Here is a 14,669-nt window from a genome sequence, read left to right as displayed (position 1 = left end):
TTAAAATGTCATCTACTGAGAACTCCATTTCATCTGTAGTTCTTTAGATGCCTTTATGATACCAACTAGGTGAGTCTGAAATGCTAACTTGAGTGTGATGTCATGATTCCCAAAGTCAGTGCACCTTTCATTGTATTCTCTGAATAATAGGTCTATAACAGCTGCATATTCTTCAAATGATTTGCATATAGCATCTTCCTCATCAGTGGCCTTTACTAACTGGGGAAAACATTCATCTGAAATTTCCTTTTGAAGAAGAAGTATTTTGAAAAAAGATAGCTTTTTCTGAAATGCTTGAATTTGTTGCCACATAGCATAGATAGACTTAGTTTTATCTTGCAACGAAATATTCACGTCATATTGATATGACGTGATATCACACAGAAATGCTGCATTCCTATGGAAATCTTCTTTTGACAATTCACAAATATACTGATTTTTCATAAAATTTAACTATCTGTTCTTGTAGAGATAAAAATTTGGCTATTACCTGTACCTGCAATAGCTGATATACTTTAGAATGATTGATAGAGCAAATCTACACTGAATACCTTATAGCTCAACTTTAGCATGTTAAAAATTGAGGATGCCATGCTGCATTATGCATAAACATAGTTAATAATATTTGTATCTTGTTGCAAAATGTCATATAAACTAGCATAGAGATTTTGCCTATGCAAGAAATGAGAGCATCTGGATCTCTTAATGCTTTTTTTTGTAATCTGTACAATAAACCCTTACTGTTTTCCTGCCATGGAAGGTGCACAATCTATATATACACTCAGTAAATTTACTAAATTCAGTCCAACATTATGACATTTATCTTGAAAATTGCTGAAGCTATCTCTTCCCTATGTTCTGTTCACAGGAGTGCCCAGAGTGAGTAATTCTTTATAGCAAAAAAAAAAAAAATAATAAAATCTTCTGTTATGATCTAAATGAAGTATAAAACCTGCACCAAGTCAGTAATATTAGTTGATTCATCCAAAACATTGAATAATATTTATTTTCCTTTTGAGGTATTGCATGAAGTTGTTCTGTGAAGTTGAAGGCTAATTCATGCTGCCAGTCATTTATGGTTCTTCTTGAAAGAGGTTGTTGTTTGTTCTTTGAAACATTATCAGGGTCTAAGCATCCCACAACTTTGGCAATGCATTCATTCACAATTTTTTCATCCATGAATGGCTTCCCTTTTTATCCTGAGTTTGTAAGTTGCTTCAGTGTTCAGGCCTATTGTCGCTTGAAAGAATGGTCTTTGCTTTTGTTTTTTATCTTTTAATTTCTGCAATATCTTTTTATCTTTTAATTAGAGGCAATTTTTGTACCTCTCCCTATAGTTTAAAATATTTGTGGTCCTGATGAGTGTTATAATGCTGATGAGCATTGAATTTTTTTTTAAGTGAAAGTAGATGCTTATTACAGAATAATTTTTTCTCTTAATTAAGTGTTTTAAACAAAAACTATAATACCATGAACTGATAATGACCTAGTAGCATGCACATACTTCAGGCTGGAGAGGCGTGTTTGTTCTTGATGAATTTACATATACTAAATTCTTCTGACATGTAAGTCCACAATGTATGTATGAATTGCCTTGACATGATTATTAATTTAAAGTTAAATATAAACATAAGGGCAATTTAAACACTGGCTTTAATCTATATAAGTCAGTTCAAGGTCAGTGATTAGAGACCTATATTAAAAAAAACTGAGGTCAAAAAATCTTTAGGAAGCAACCTTGTATTGATATACATTTGAAGATCAAGGACTAAAAACTACTCTCAATGAATACTGTTAAGCAAAGGATGTAGTATAACATCCATCACACGTCTGTTTCAAAAACAGCATGTTTCCAAATTATACATCTCTTTAAAAATACACATCACAGTATTAATAACTGTAGAGATGCCATTAGGATGAGTTCCAGAATATGTCTTTCACAAAGCATCCCTGAGCTGACTATTAAGGGCTCCATTTTAATTGTGGTGCTCTAAGACCATCTTTGCTTTAATTGGTTGTGTGTCTCCATTTCCATCTTCTTCATAATTGGCATGGTCCCTCTTCTTGGCAGCCTCTCCCAGTTGGCCCTGAGAGATAATAAGCTCTTAGATCTTTTGGCTATTTCTTCATCTGACACATTGACCTCCTCTGTTTCATCTTTTTCCTGTTTCCTTTTTTTTTTGAGACAGAGTCTCACTATATCACCTTTGATAGAGTGCTGTGGCATCACAGCTCACAGCAACCTCAAACTCTTGGGCTTAAGCGATTCTCTTGCCTCAGCCTCCTGAGTAGCTGGGACTACAGGTACCCACCACAATGCCTGGCTATTTTCTTGTTGCAGTTGTCATTGTTGTTTAGCAGGCCCAGGCCAGGCTCAAACCTGCCAGTGGCTGGCGCCTTAACCACTGTACTACAGGCACTGAGCCCTCTGTTTCATCTTCAACAGCTTCTGCCTTGTTCTTAGCCTTCATCTGAAGCATTAATTTTTCAACCTCACGATTAAATCCTCTGAATGCCCTAGAGAGTATCTTCACATAACAAGGAACTCTGCTCTTCTAGTACGAAACTTTCTTTATCAGGACTGGCAAATCTAAGTACCAGTGCTCTTCACCAGTGCTTTTCTCTTCCTTGTCTAGTTGTTTCTGGGTTTCCGAGTCCAGGGCCTTTTGCACGAACTTCACATGCAGTAGGTTCTCGGACAACTTAGTCTTCTGTCGGGCTGCTGTGGCGAGTGCTTCACTGAATTTCCTTAATGTTGATACTGCAATATCACACAGCAAGCAAATCACCTTATCTTTAGCAGAAATAAGATAATACTGCAATTCCCAGTCCTCATTTAAAAAATTTGTTTTCTCCCTTTAGCATTCTCTTGGCTGTCTTTGACATGATGGGCTGTTAAGCAGATAGAATTAAAAATACTGTTGAGCTGTGCATCTACTCACAAATGCCACTTCAAACAGAAACACGGTGCACTGTTTTCAAAAACTGGTAACACACTGGCGTACTCGACTCCTGTAAACTCTCACCACCCAACCTCGTGTGGTAGTGATGTGCAGTAGTGGTGCGTGTCAGGTGGGGGAAGTTAGAACTGAATCCTAAGCTAGCAGCTGTCAGTTTAGCCCTTCTGGCTTACTAATGTGCTAATTGTGCTGGTCAATCTGGGAGGATTATTTCACTGAAACTTATTTTATTCTTTGGTATTTTAAATATGCTTATTTTAAAAATAAAATAAAAATATGAAAGACGAACCAAAAATGTACTAATAAAAATAAAAAGATTTGTTTTGTAAAGTTTGGATTCAGTCAAAAGGCCACACTTAAAGGACCTAGAAGGTCACAGCTTCCCCATCCCAGGCTAGAATTACCTGGAGAGGTTAAAAATATATACACATGTCCAGAGACCTGCATCACCAGAGATTCAGATGCAGTAGGCCTGTGCTGAAGCCTAAGAAAATCTCCCCCAGGGGGGAGCTTTAAGAACCAATGAAGTAAAAGATCTTAAATACTTTTAGTCTGTATACTATTTTGCCAGAATAAATAAGCCAAAGATCTCTTACTGATTTACTATTAGAAATACTATATAAGATGAAGTATATCAAACATTTTCATGCCACTTGGGTAGGTATTAATGCCTCTGGATCATCTGAAGGTGAAATTATTATGGATAAGATAAATACCCCACCTTATTTTTTTTTGACATACTGATTTCAACTTTTCTGTCTCATTTCTAAATATATATCCATATTTGTCAGATGTAATTTTTTTTTTTTTTTTTTTTTTAGAGAGACAGTTTCACTTTATCGCCCTCGGTGGAGTGCTGTGATGTCACAGCTCACAGCAACCTCCAACTCCTGGGCTTAGGTGATTTTCTTGCCTCAGCCTCCTCTGGGACTACAGGTGCCTGCCACAACACCCAGCTATGTCAGATTTAATCTTTAATCTAGAAAATATAGTCTCACTATTATTTTTGATCTAAGCCAGTGGATGGCAGACTTTTTCTATAAAGGGCCAGCTAGTATATATTTTAGGCTTTGTGGGGCACTCTGCGCTATAACTATTCAGTTCTGTCATTATACACAAAAGCAGTCATATATAAATGAACAGGCATGGCTGTGTGCCAATAAAACTTTATATAGCAGGCAGCAGAATGCGTTTGGCCTGCAGGTAGTGGTTTCTGATTTCTGTTATAAGTCATTGGAAAGTCTCTGGGAACATTAGATGTACAGTAGTTTTTGACTTCTATAAAGTAATTTATTTGAAGCATGAGAAAATTTTACTTATATGACATACATACACACATACATTTTCTACCTTTTAAATTAACTATGTTTAAAATAAATAATAAAGATTTTCTGTTTGAGGCATGGATAGAAGGTTGCTGTGAGCGTGATGCCATGGCACTCTACCCAGGGGGATAGCTTGAGGCTCCGTCTCAAAAATAAAAATAAAAAATAAAAAAATCTATATAAAGCTAATAAACTTTTTGATATCTGTTTCTGTTTCAGTTAATTGACAGGACTAGGATTGTGATTGTCCCTTCTCTAAATCCAGATGGGAGAGAGAGAGCACAAGAGAAAGATTGTACTTCAAAGATAGGACAAACAAATGCTCGTGGCAAAGACTTGGATACTGACTTCACAAGTAAGACTAATTTTTAAGCCATTAAAGTACTTTGGAGATTATTTTCATTCTCTTTGCTAGGAGATTGGTTGATCCTATTTTTGTCAATGAGTAACAGGGGTACTTTCTTATCTAGGTTATAAATGGGAGGTATAAATGAATACACATCTGGAAAACTTTTTGAAATTTTCTTTTTTTTTTAAGTTTTTTCATAGAAATTCAATCAGTAATATTGGCCTATTCCATCACTAGTTGTATATAGATGTGTATTCTCTCTCTATTCTCCCATGGGTGTATAGATATGCTGTTCTGGAGGGGCCTGTTTCTTATTGACTTAAATGGGATCATGGACTATTTGTATTAATCTGTAACTTTTTTCATTGAATATATATTGAAATCTTTCCATTTCAGTCCTTGGAGATCTCTAACATTCTTATTAATAGCATCTTAATATGCTTTTTTTTTTTTATTTTGAGGCAGAGTCTCACTATGTTGCCCTCAGTAGAGTGCTGTGGCATCACAGCTCACAGCAACCTCCAACTCTTGGGCTTAAGTGATTCTCTTGCCTCAGCCTCCCAAGTAGCTGGGACTACAGGCGCCCACCACAACACCCGCCATTTTTCGGCTATAGTTGTTGTTAGGCAGACCTGGGCTTGATTCGAACCCACCAGCTCTGGTTTTTGTGGCTGGTGCCCTAGCTGCTGAGCTACAGATACTGAGCCTTAATATGCTATTAATCTATGGCAATACTCCATTCAATCATTCTCTACTGTTAGACATTTAGTTTGTTTCTAGTTGTTTGCTTTTATAAACAATGCTGTAAAAAACACCTTGCATTTTGAAAACTCTCATTTTCTTTCAAAGATAGCTTATATATTCCCTAGATTGTTGTTGTTGTTGTTGTTTTTGTTTTTGGGGGGTTTTTTTTGCAGTTTTTGGCCAGGGCTGGGTTTGAACCCGCCACCTCTGGTATATGGGGCCGGTGCTGCACTCCTTGAGTCACAGGTGCTGCCTGCCCCCTAGATTGTTTTTTAAAGCAAGATATGTTAATGCTTTTTTCCCAGTAAGAATTTTTTTTTAACTTTCTTAGAATAATTAGTATCCTGAAATACGTAAAACTCAGAATAACCTACCTTCTGTAAAGTATCTTTCTTACTTGAGATAGTGGCTTATGGAGAAAGAAAGTATATATCTATAGGTTTTTTCAGTTGGCATTTTTTGTTCAAGTAGGTAATATTTTCATGGATTCTCATAGCAAGATTTGAACTTTGATATTTATATTTGACTTTTCTTTAGATAATGCCTCCCAGCCAGAGACTAAAGCTATCATTGAAAATTTGATTCAAAAACAGGACTTCAGTCTTTCTGTGGCTTTAGATGGTGGTTCTGTGCTAGTCACATACCCGTATGACAAGCCAGTGCAGACAGGTATGTAGAATGTCATTTCATATATACATGTATACTATTTAACCTTCAAGGGGAAATTCCAGTTCAGTAATGTCCATCCTAAATTTTTTAAATGTTAAGCATATGATCATACTCCGTGAGTAAATACCGTACATAAGAAGATTGTACATATATCAACTGTTCAAACAAGTCCTTGGAGAGAGGTCAGGATCTAAGGAAAGCCTAGCTTTATAGAGTCTAACCATTTTGTTACATCTGTTCAATTTAGTCCACAAGCATTTATTGAGTAATCATTATGTCCGTAGACATAGGGAATACAAGTGTCTATGACATAATACCTGCCTCAAGAAAATCATGTGTAACCAAACATTAACAAGATAGAGTTACCCTCCCCTGTTTTAAACTTGGACTAACTGATTACACTTCATGGGCAGTTAAACAATTGTTTGTTGAATCTCTGTGGGGTCCACGATATATGGAGATAGTTTGGATTGTTTTTAGTGTAGCTTACAAAGAATATTGCTGTTAGACCACAGCAGCCCCCAAATACAAGTTTGTTTTTTAGTGTGGTAGATGTTTTATTGTCTTGGTCTGATTATCTTGGGATAAACAAAACCATTTAGTTAATTATGTTAACTTCTCAATAAACTTTGGTGGAATGTGAAGTTTACTAGAAGATACCATCTATCTATGAAGGTGAACCTGGAGAAAATAGTTTGAATTTCTCCACTGACTTCCAAATTTTTCTTTTTGTAGTGGAAAATAAAGAGACTTTGAAGCATCTGGCATCTCTTTATGCAAATAATCATCCATCGATGCACATGGGTCAGCCTGGTTGCCCCAATAAATCAGGTTAAGTATTTACCTTTTGTTAATGGTATTTTTGTTGCTTTGGTTGGGGAGAGGGTCTCACCTTATGGTCTTATTGATTCTACATCTCTCAACGTTATATAGATGAGAATATTCCAGGAGGAGTAATGCGTGGAGCCGAATGGCACAGTCACCTGGGCAGCATGAAGGTAGGCTTTATAGAACTTAAATGGAATTGAGAGTATTGGCCACTGAGTGAAAGAATAGGCAACCTTTCTGATATTGCAAAGGGAATGACATCTGCTTCATGGCTTTCTTGACATGTTTAGCCCTTAAATCGCCATTTTAACCACTTTTAATTTCATTGACAATGTTGTACCGCCATCACCATATCTATTCCCCAAAGCTCTTTCATTGCTCCTAAAAGAAACTGTGTACTCACTAATCAATAACTCACTATTCCCTTCTCCCCACAGCCTCTGGAACTTCTAATCTATATTCCGTCTCTATGAATTTTCCTGGTCTAAATATTTCAACAAGTGGAATCATATATACAGTGTTTATCCTTCTCTGTCTGGCTTCACTTAGCATATGTTTTTAGGGTCCATCCATGTTGTTGTATGTATCAATACTTTATTCCTTTTTATGGCCGAATCATATTCTATTGTATGTATAACCACATTTCATTTATTAATGCATGTGTTTATGGATACTTGGATTCTTTCTGCCTCTTGGCTATTGCAAATAAGGCTTCAGTGAACACTGGCATGCAAGCATCCGTTTGAGCCCCTGTTTTCAATTCTTTTGGCTGTGTACATAGGAGTGGAATTGCTAGATTATGTCGTAATTCTTTGCTTAACTTTTTGACAAATCACCAAACTATTTTCCATAGAAACTGTACCATTTTCCTTACCAGCAATGTTTAAAAGTTTCTTCTAATTTTTCCATATCCTTGCCAACACTATTAAAAAAATTATTAATAGCCATGCTAGTAGATGTGAAGTGTATTGCGCTGTGGTTTTGGTTTGCATTTCCCTGGTAGGTAATGCTGTGGAGTATCTTTCCAGTGCTTGTTGGCCATTTGCTTCTTTGGAAAAACATCTATCTGTTCAAGTCCTTGGCCCATTTTTGAAAATTGGGTTGTTTGTCCTTTTGTTATTGAGCGTAGGAGTTCTTTATATGAGGGCTGACTGGAAACTATCTGCCTAGATATGTATCTGTTTTTCATATTACATGGCTGAAGGGGTAGACCTTAGTGGGAGAGCATTTGACTGCAGTGTATGGCTGGATACTTTCTGGACAGCCCTCACGTCTTAACATAAAGAATGTATTCTGGATGTTATATATTCTGGATATTAAATCCTTGTCAGATTTATGATTTATAAGCATTTTCTCCTATTTCATAGGTTGTCTTCCTAATTTCTTCATCATGTCCTTTGATGTAAAGAAGTTTTCAATTTTCATGAAGTTCAATTTATTTTGGTTTTCTTACTTATTCTATGGTTGTCTTGTCTAATAATCCTAGCCAAATCTAAGGTCTGAATGAAGTTTTCTACTAAGGATTTTATGGATTGAGCTTTTATATTTAGTTCATTGATACAGTTTGAGTTCATGTTTATGGTGTGAGGTAGGAGTTCAGCTTCATTTGTTTGTATATAGAAAGTCAGTTGTCCAAGCACCATTTATTGAAAATTTTCTTCTGCATCAAATAGTTTTGGCATCCATGTCAAAAATCAATTGACCATAGATAAATGGATTTTCTTCTGGATTCTCAGTTCTGTTCCATTAGTCTATATATCTGTTTTTGTACCAGGACTGCTATTTTGACTACTGTAGCTTTGTTGTAATAAGTTTTAAATCAGGACGTGTGAGTTCTTCAATTTTGTTTTTAAAGATTGTTGTGGCTCTTCAGGGCTCCTCACAATCTCATTTGAAGTTGAGCATTGACTTTTCTTTTTCTGCAGAAAAGGCCATTGAGATTTTTTTAGGGGTTGAATCTATAGATCTCTTTGGGTAGCAGTGGCATCTCTATAGTACTGTCCTTCTGTTCATGAATACAGTATGTGTTTCCATTTATTTAGGTCTTCTTTAATTTCTTTTTGACCACAATTTAATTGGTTGTCCATCTACCTACAAATTAGGCCGAGTAGTGAGCAGATGGGTGGTTAGCTGGTTGTTTCATTCACAAGTACAACCAGAAAATTGACTTCATTCTCATCTCTGCCTGCCTTATCTCCTTTATTTACTTTAAACTTGCTGTTGGGAGGCACTATGCTGCACTGGTGGTAAATAAAATCTATTCCTTGGCCTATTATACAAATAACTGTGTTACAGAATTCATCTATTTGATCGAGAAGAAAGCAAGTTTCAACATCCCATGAGAATGTAAAGACAGAAAAGATTATATCTAGGCAGTAATGCAGTCTTCTCTTCATAGAGGAGATGGTATTTGGGATGTAGAACATTCCAAGAAGAGGAACAAGTGTGGAACAGTCCAGTTAAAATATGGGGTGTAATGGAGAACAGCAGAAGATGGGATGGAAAGGGAGTTTGGAGCTTTGAAAACTTTGTTTTAATAAAGAATGGGAAAAGAATGTGTGGTTAAAAACACATGATTTTTTGAACAGGGATGATATAGCCACATAATCTGAGCTGTGGTTTGGGAAAATTAATTTTTGGACAGTGAGTTAAGGTAGTTTGAAGGAAGGATAGACTGAGTGGAGAGACTGGTTTGGAATAGTCTAGACAAGAAGTAATGAGGGCCTGTATTAAGGTAGTAGCAGTGGCAGTGGAGTCAAAGGATGAAATTGATGTAGTGCAGAGGTAGAATTGATAAGATTTGGCAAATAATGATAATGATAATGAAATAAAGAAGTAAGAGACGAGAGATTTCATGGCTATGTGAGAAAGTGAGTTAATATCATTAAACGAATTAGGAAAAAGAACAGGTTTGAGGAGAAAGGTGGTAAATTAAGTTTTTGAACTTGTCCACACAGGCAGTTTTGGTGCCTAGATAAATGCTATGTTACAGGCAGTGGCTAGTGTCACCAGCAGGCTATAGCTTGAGGGTATCAGAGAACAAATGCTTATTCTTCTTTGCAGAGCTCCAAGAACAAAGATAAGGTTTCTGGGTTTAGAGGGTAGCTAGCCCTGTCTGTGTACTCATTCATTCATTCATGCATGCATTTGTCAAACAATAATAACTTCTTCTACCTACCTGGCACCATGGGAAGCACTGTAGACATAAAAATGAATTAGACATAGTGCCTGTCCTCAAGGGCTCTCTTAGGAATTGTCATGTTTGTGACTGATTACAATGCAGAGCAATTTATTTCTATTTGCTGTTAAATGCTTTATAGATTCTCTGTTTACATACCAAATACTCTGTTTTCTTTTTATTTCACTTACTTGTATTGCGAAGCCTCATTCTTATTAATTTTCCCTCATTTGACTTTAAAATTTATATTATAGGATTATAGTGTCACCTATGGCCACTGTCCGGAAATCACAGTGTACACAAGCTGCTGCTACTTTCCTAGTGCAGCACAACTCCCTTCCTTGTGGGCAGAAAATAAACGATCTCTTCTTAGCATGTTGGTGGAGGTGAGTCCTTCCCCTTTAACTAGAAGCAAACTTCAGGGATATGTTCAGTGAAAACCTTTATCAAAACATTGTCATAATCTTTTACTAACAATGTATATTATTTATTTTAAATTTATATAGAAATATTTTTGTCCAGCGTATTTTTCCTAAGTAGGTGCCATTCGTTACCTATCTGGAATCTGCTATAATTTAGGTAATTTGATCTGGCAAGATGTTGCAAGTTCTTTAATTTGAATATCACACTGTTACTCGAGTCAGTGTACTGTGGTGAGCAGAAAATCATTCAAGGTCTTAGAGCAATGATTTTCAACCCATGTGCTATGAGAAGTCTTAGGTCTGCTGGGAAAATTTTTAAAGATCATTAAGGCCAGGCACATTGGCTCATGCCTATAACAACTATATATTAGTTATTATATATATATATATATATATATGAGTTATATACAATAACTCATGCCTATATAACTCTGGGAGGCTAAGGCAAGTGAATTGCTTGAGTGCAGGAGTTCAGGGCCAACCTGAGCAAGAGTGAGACCCCATCTCTACAAAAAATAGAAAAACTAGCTGGGCATTTGTGGCAGGTGCGTGTAGTCCCTGCTGCTTGGGAGGCTAAGGCCAGAGGATTGCTTGAGCCCTAGAGTTTACAATTGCTGTGAGCCCTGATGATGCCACGACACTCTACCCAGGAGCACAGAGTGAGACTCTGTCTCAAAAAAAAAAAAAAAAAGATTATTATTTTCAAAAGAAGTTCAAAGTCCAATAAGTATTTTTTTTTAATCAATATAATTTAAGTGTGACACAAGATAAAAAAGATTGAAAAAGAGTGTATTAGAAGATTGTTAGGCTTTGACTGTATCAGAGTTCTCTTTTAAATCCATCTCTGTGACTCAGAAGCATTGAATGAGGAGCAAACAAGGTCAGAATCAGTGAAGAGGGAGAAATAAGCAAGCCCTGTAGCATGTGAGGGGATTTTTTTGTTTGCTTGCTTGGGTCATGTTTCAAACTATTGCCTCTAGAATAACTGGCATTGTGAAAACATAAATTTATATTTTAAACATTTTTTTTAGGTTCACAAGGGAGTTCATGGATTTGTTAAAGATAAGACTGGAAAACCAATCTCTAAAGCAGTCATTGTACTTAATGAAGGAATAAAAGTACACACAAAAGAGGGAGGTTATTTCCATGTTCTTTTAGCCCCAGGTGTCCATAACATCAATGCCATTGCTGACGGGTACCAGCAGCAACATTCACAGGTAAGAAACTCCCACATTGAGTAGTATCGTATAAATTTTTATCCTTAATAATGCTTCTGTTTTATTTTGAACTCTTGGCAGAAAGTTTAAAAGGAATACAGAAATCAAAAAGTGTAAGCTACCCCTTGATTATGATATTTTATCATCTTTTATCTGTTGATAAAACAAAAGGGAAGTTTTTATAACATGTTGTATGCTTTAGACGGCCGTGTTTCATCTCCTTGGTTTGCTGGCCAGGCCCTAAGAATGTAGCAGGGATACAGTATGCCTTAAGTAAATTCCTTATCCTTACACTTTGTCCTTCTAGGTCTTTGTGCATCATGATGCAGCTAGTTCCGTGGTAATAGTCTTTGACACAGATAATCGGATATTTGGTTTGCCAAGGGAACTTGTGGTAACTGTATCAGGTAAAGAAATTTTCATTTTTAGTAGTTAATTAAAGCCAGTCTTGACATTTCAGTTTGAGAGTGGATTGCCTCCATGATCCCCGGCAGCTAATCATTTTCTTCTGCTGTCTCCTTGTCTAAACGTGATTTTTCTGGGATCGATGTTCTCCTGGCTTTCTCTTCGCTGTTTTCAAATGTCACCTCCACAAAGAGGTGTTCCCTGGTCTCCCTAACTAAAATAGTACCCCTGTCACTTTCTCTACCCTTTTTTCCATTATAGCTGACATTGTATTAGAAATGTATTCATTTATTTATCTATATTCAATCTTTCTCATTAAAACATAAGCACTGACAGAGCATCCCCAGAACGTAGATCCATGATTGGTACATAGTGGGTCTTAATGAAGAGTTGTTAAATGAATGAGTGAATTATTTACTTTTTCAGGCGTCCTCAAACTACGGCCTGCAGGCCAAAGGCAGCCCGCCTAGGACATGTATCCAGCCTGCTGGGTGTTTTTGCCGCAGCTGCCTGTCCTGCTTAGCAGCCAACTCGTCCCGGGGCCCGCAGTCCAGCCCTCCAACGGTCTGAGGGACAGTGAACTAGCCCCCTGTTTAAAAAGTTTGAGGACCCCTGATGGGCTTTAAGTTCTTACGACTTTAACTTTTATTAGTTCATCTTTTCCAAGATCTAGGAAAGAAGATATATTTGTTTTCTCCAGGGTTAATTTGCACTATTGCTTGAATTACTGAAAGGTTAAGAAGGAGAAATACGTTGTAAAATAAATACTCTGCTGTACTGTATCTATTTGACCCAAAGAGCCTTAGTGCATTTATTTCCACGTCAACTTAGACTTGAGGCAAAATAAACAAGTTTTAATACAAAGTGGCCTGTCTTGTTCATATAGGCCTCTGAAAGTGGTCTATATGAATTGGGTTCTTTGTCCTAATGTTTCATTTGACAATCTCTTTTTGATTGACCAATTTTGTTAAAATTCTGTTGAAAGCTTTTAAACCTGGCTCCCTCCATTAAAAACAAAATGTAAATTATGGACTGCTATGTGATGTAACATGGTATGAGCTTGTGTATGTGAGAAAGATCCTTAGCTGAAAGTAGTATACTGGAGGGCGGGTGCCTGTAATCCTAGCACTCTGGGAGGCCAAGACGGGTGGATTGCTTGAGCTTAGGAGTTCAAGATGAACCCAAGCAAGAGAGAGACCCCTGTATCTATGAAAAATAGATAAGGAAGCCAGGCGTTAGGGCCAGGCGCCATGGCTCACACCTGTACTCCCTGCACTTGGGAGGCCAAGGTGGTTGGATTGCCTGAGCTCACAGGTTCAAGACCAGCTTGAGCCAGAGCGAGACCTCATCTCTAAAAAACAGCTGGGCATTGTGGTGGGCGCCTGTAGTCCCAGCTACTTGGGAGGCTGAGGCAAGAGGATCGCTTGAGTCTGAGAGTTTGAGGTTGCTGTGAGCTATGATACCAACACTGTACCTAGAGTGACAGAGTGAGACTCTGTCTCAAAAAAAGAAAGAAAGAAAGAAAGCAGTGGTATGTTAAAGAGCTTTTAGTACAAATCAGATAAAGTATAAATAACTTAGTGGTTAAAAACACATGAGCTAGGGTTCAGCTGTGGTTTAAATCTATGTCACCCATTTTTATTATTTTGTTGTTTTTTTGTTACTAAGACTCTTATTCTGATAATCTTATGTATAAATTTAAAATAAATGAGGAGTTTGGATGAAATAAGAAGTTATTAAAAGGGAAAAACAGAAGTTTTATAAAGCAGGAACAGAACAAGAGAGAGGGTTATTTCATTGTGGTAAAAGAGGAAAAATAGATGTACATAGACTTGCATAAAGAAAGATCTGAAAAAATTGAAAAAACTAGACTAAGATAATTAAAAATTATCTCTAGGTAATGGAAATGTAAAGATGTGAGGCTTTATGGTTTTGGTTTTTGCTGTTTTACTTAACTGCATTTTAGTAACTTTGTATACTATTCATATACTGCTTCTGTGATAATAAAAGGTTTTTCTTAAGTGCATGCAATAAAAATTAAGTAAATAAGGGACATACTTACTCATTTTAAGGGGCATATTTATTCATACCCTTAAAGTATACCACCACCCACGAGATGGTTTTTGTTTGGCAGGTGCCACCATGTCTGCCTTGATCCTAACAGCTTGCATTATTTGGTGCATCTGCTCAATCAAGTCTAACAGGCACAAAGATGGCTTTCATCGGCTCAGGCAGCATCATGATGAGTATGAAGATGAAATTCGCATGATGTCCACCGGCTCCAAGAAGTCCCTCCTAAGCCATGAATTCCAGGATGAAACAGACACTGAAGAGGAAACATTATATTCCAGCAAACATTGAAAAACACACTTTGCATTATCTCCCAGCATAAGTACCAAGCAAAATTATAGTTCCTCTTGGGAGACACTGCATTAAGAAGATAAACTGTCTTGTTTCTACAAAGAGCTTTGGGAAGTTAACTTGCTAAATTTGTATTTTCTGTGAATTTTGCTGGCAGTTTTGAACTTCCCTTCCTTAAAGTACTCTTAACCTTTAAAAAGAAATCTGATTT

The 14,669-nt window shown here is 36.8% G+C and overlaps 1 protein-coding gene and 1 pseudogene across 1 annotated transcript in view; one reads left to right on the top strand and one right to left on the bottom strand.

Annotated features, from left to right (window-relative positions):
• Window positions 1–14,669, top strand: part of CPD (carboxypeptidase D) — a 74,388-nt gene extending 59,719 nt beyond the window's left edge. The window contains exons 14-21 of the mRNA XM_003800106.3: window positions 4,505–4,640; window positions 5,916–6,047; window positions 6,783–6,878; window positions 6,981–7,045; window positions 10,308–10,439; window positions 11,507–11,692; window positions 12,000–12,099; window positions 14,232–14,669. Of these exons, the coding sequence (XP_003800154.1) occupies window positions 4,505–4,640; window positions 5,916–6,047; window positions 6,783–6,878; window positions 6,981–7,045; window positions 10,308–10,439; window positions 11,507–11,692; window positions 12,000–12,099; window positions 14,232–14,458 (1,074 nt within the window). The 3' untranslated portion in view covers window positions 14,459–14,669. The remainder of the gene's footprint in view (window positions 1–4,504; window positions 4,641–5,915; window positions 6,048–6,782; window positions 6,879–6,980; window positions 7,046–10,307; window positions 10,440–11,506; window positions 11,693–11,999; window positions 12,100–14,231) is intronic.
• Window positions 1,977–4,303, bottom strand: LOC105888040 (annotated as a pseudogene).

Source organism: Otolemur garnettii, unplaced genomic scaffold (assembly GCF_000181295.1).
Source record: "Otolemur garnettii isolate 467f Iridium unplaced genomic scaffold, OtoGar3 scaffold00166, whole genome shotgun sequence".
NCBI classification, from domain to species: domain Eukaryota; kingdom Metazoa; phylum Chordata; class Mammalia; order Primates; family Galagidae; genus Otolemur; species Otolemur garnettii.
The sequence above is the reverse complement of the archived record's forward strand: the minus strand, read 5'-3'. Positions and strand labels throughout refer to the sequence as shown.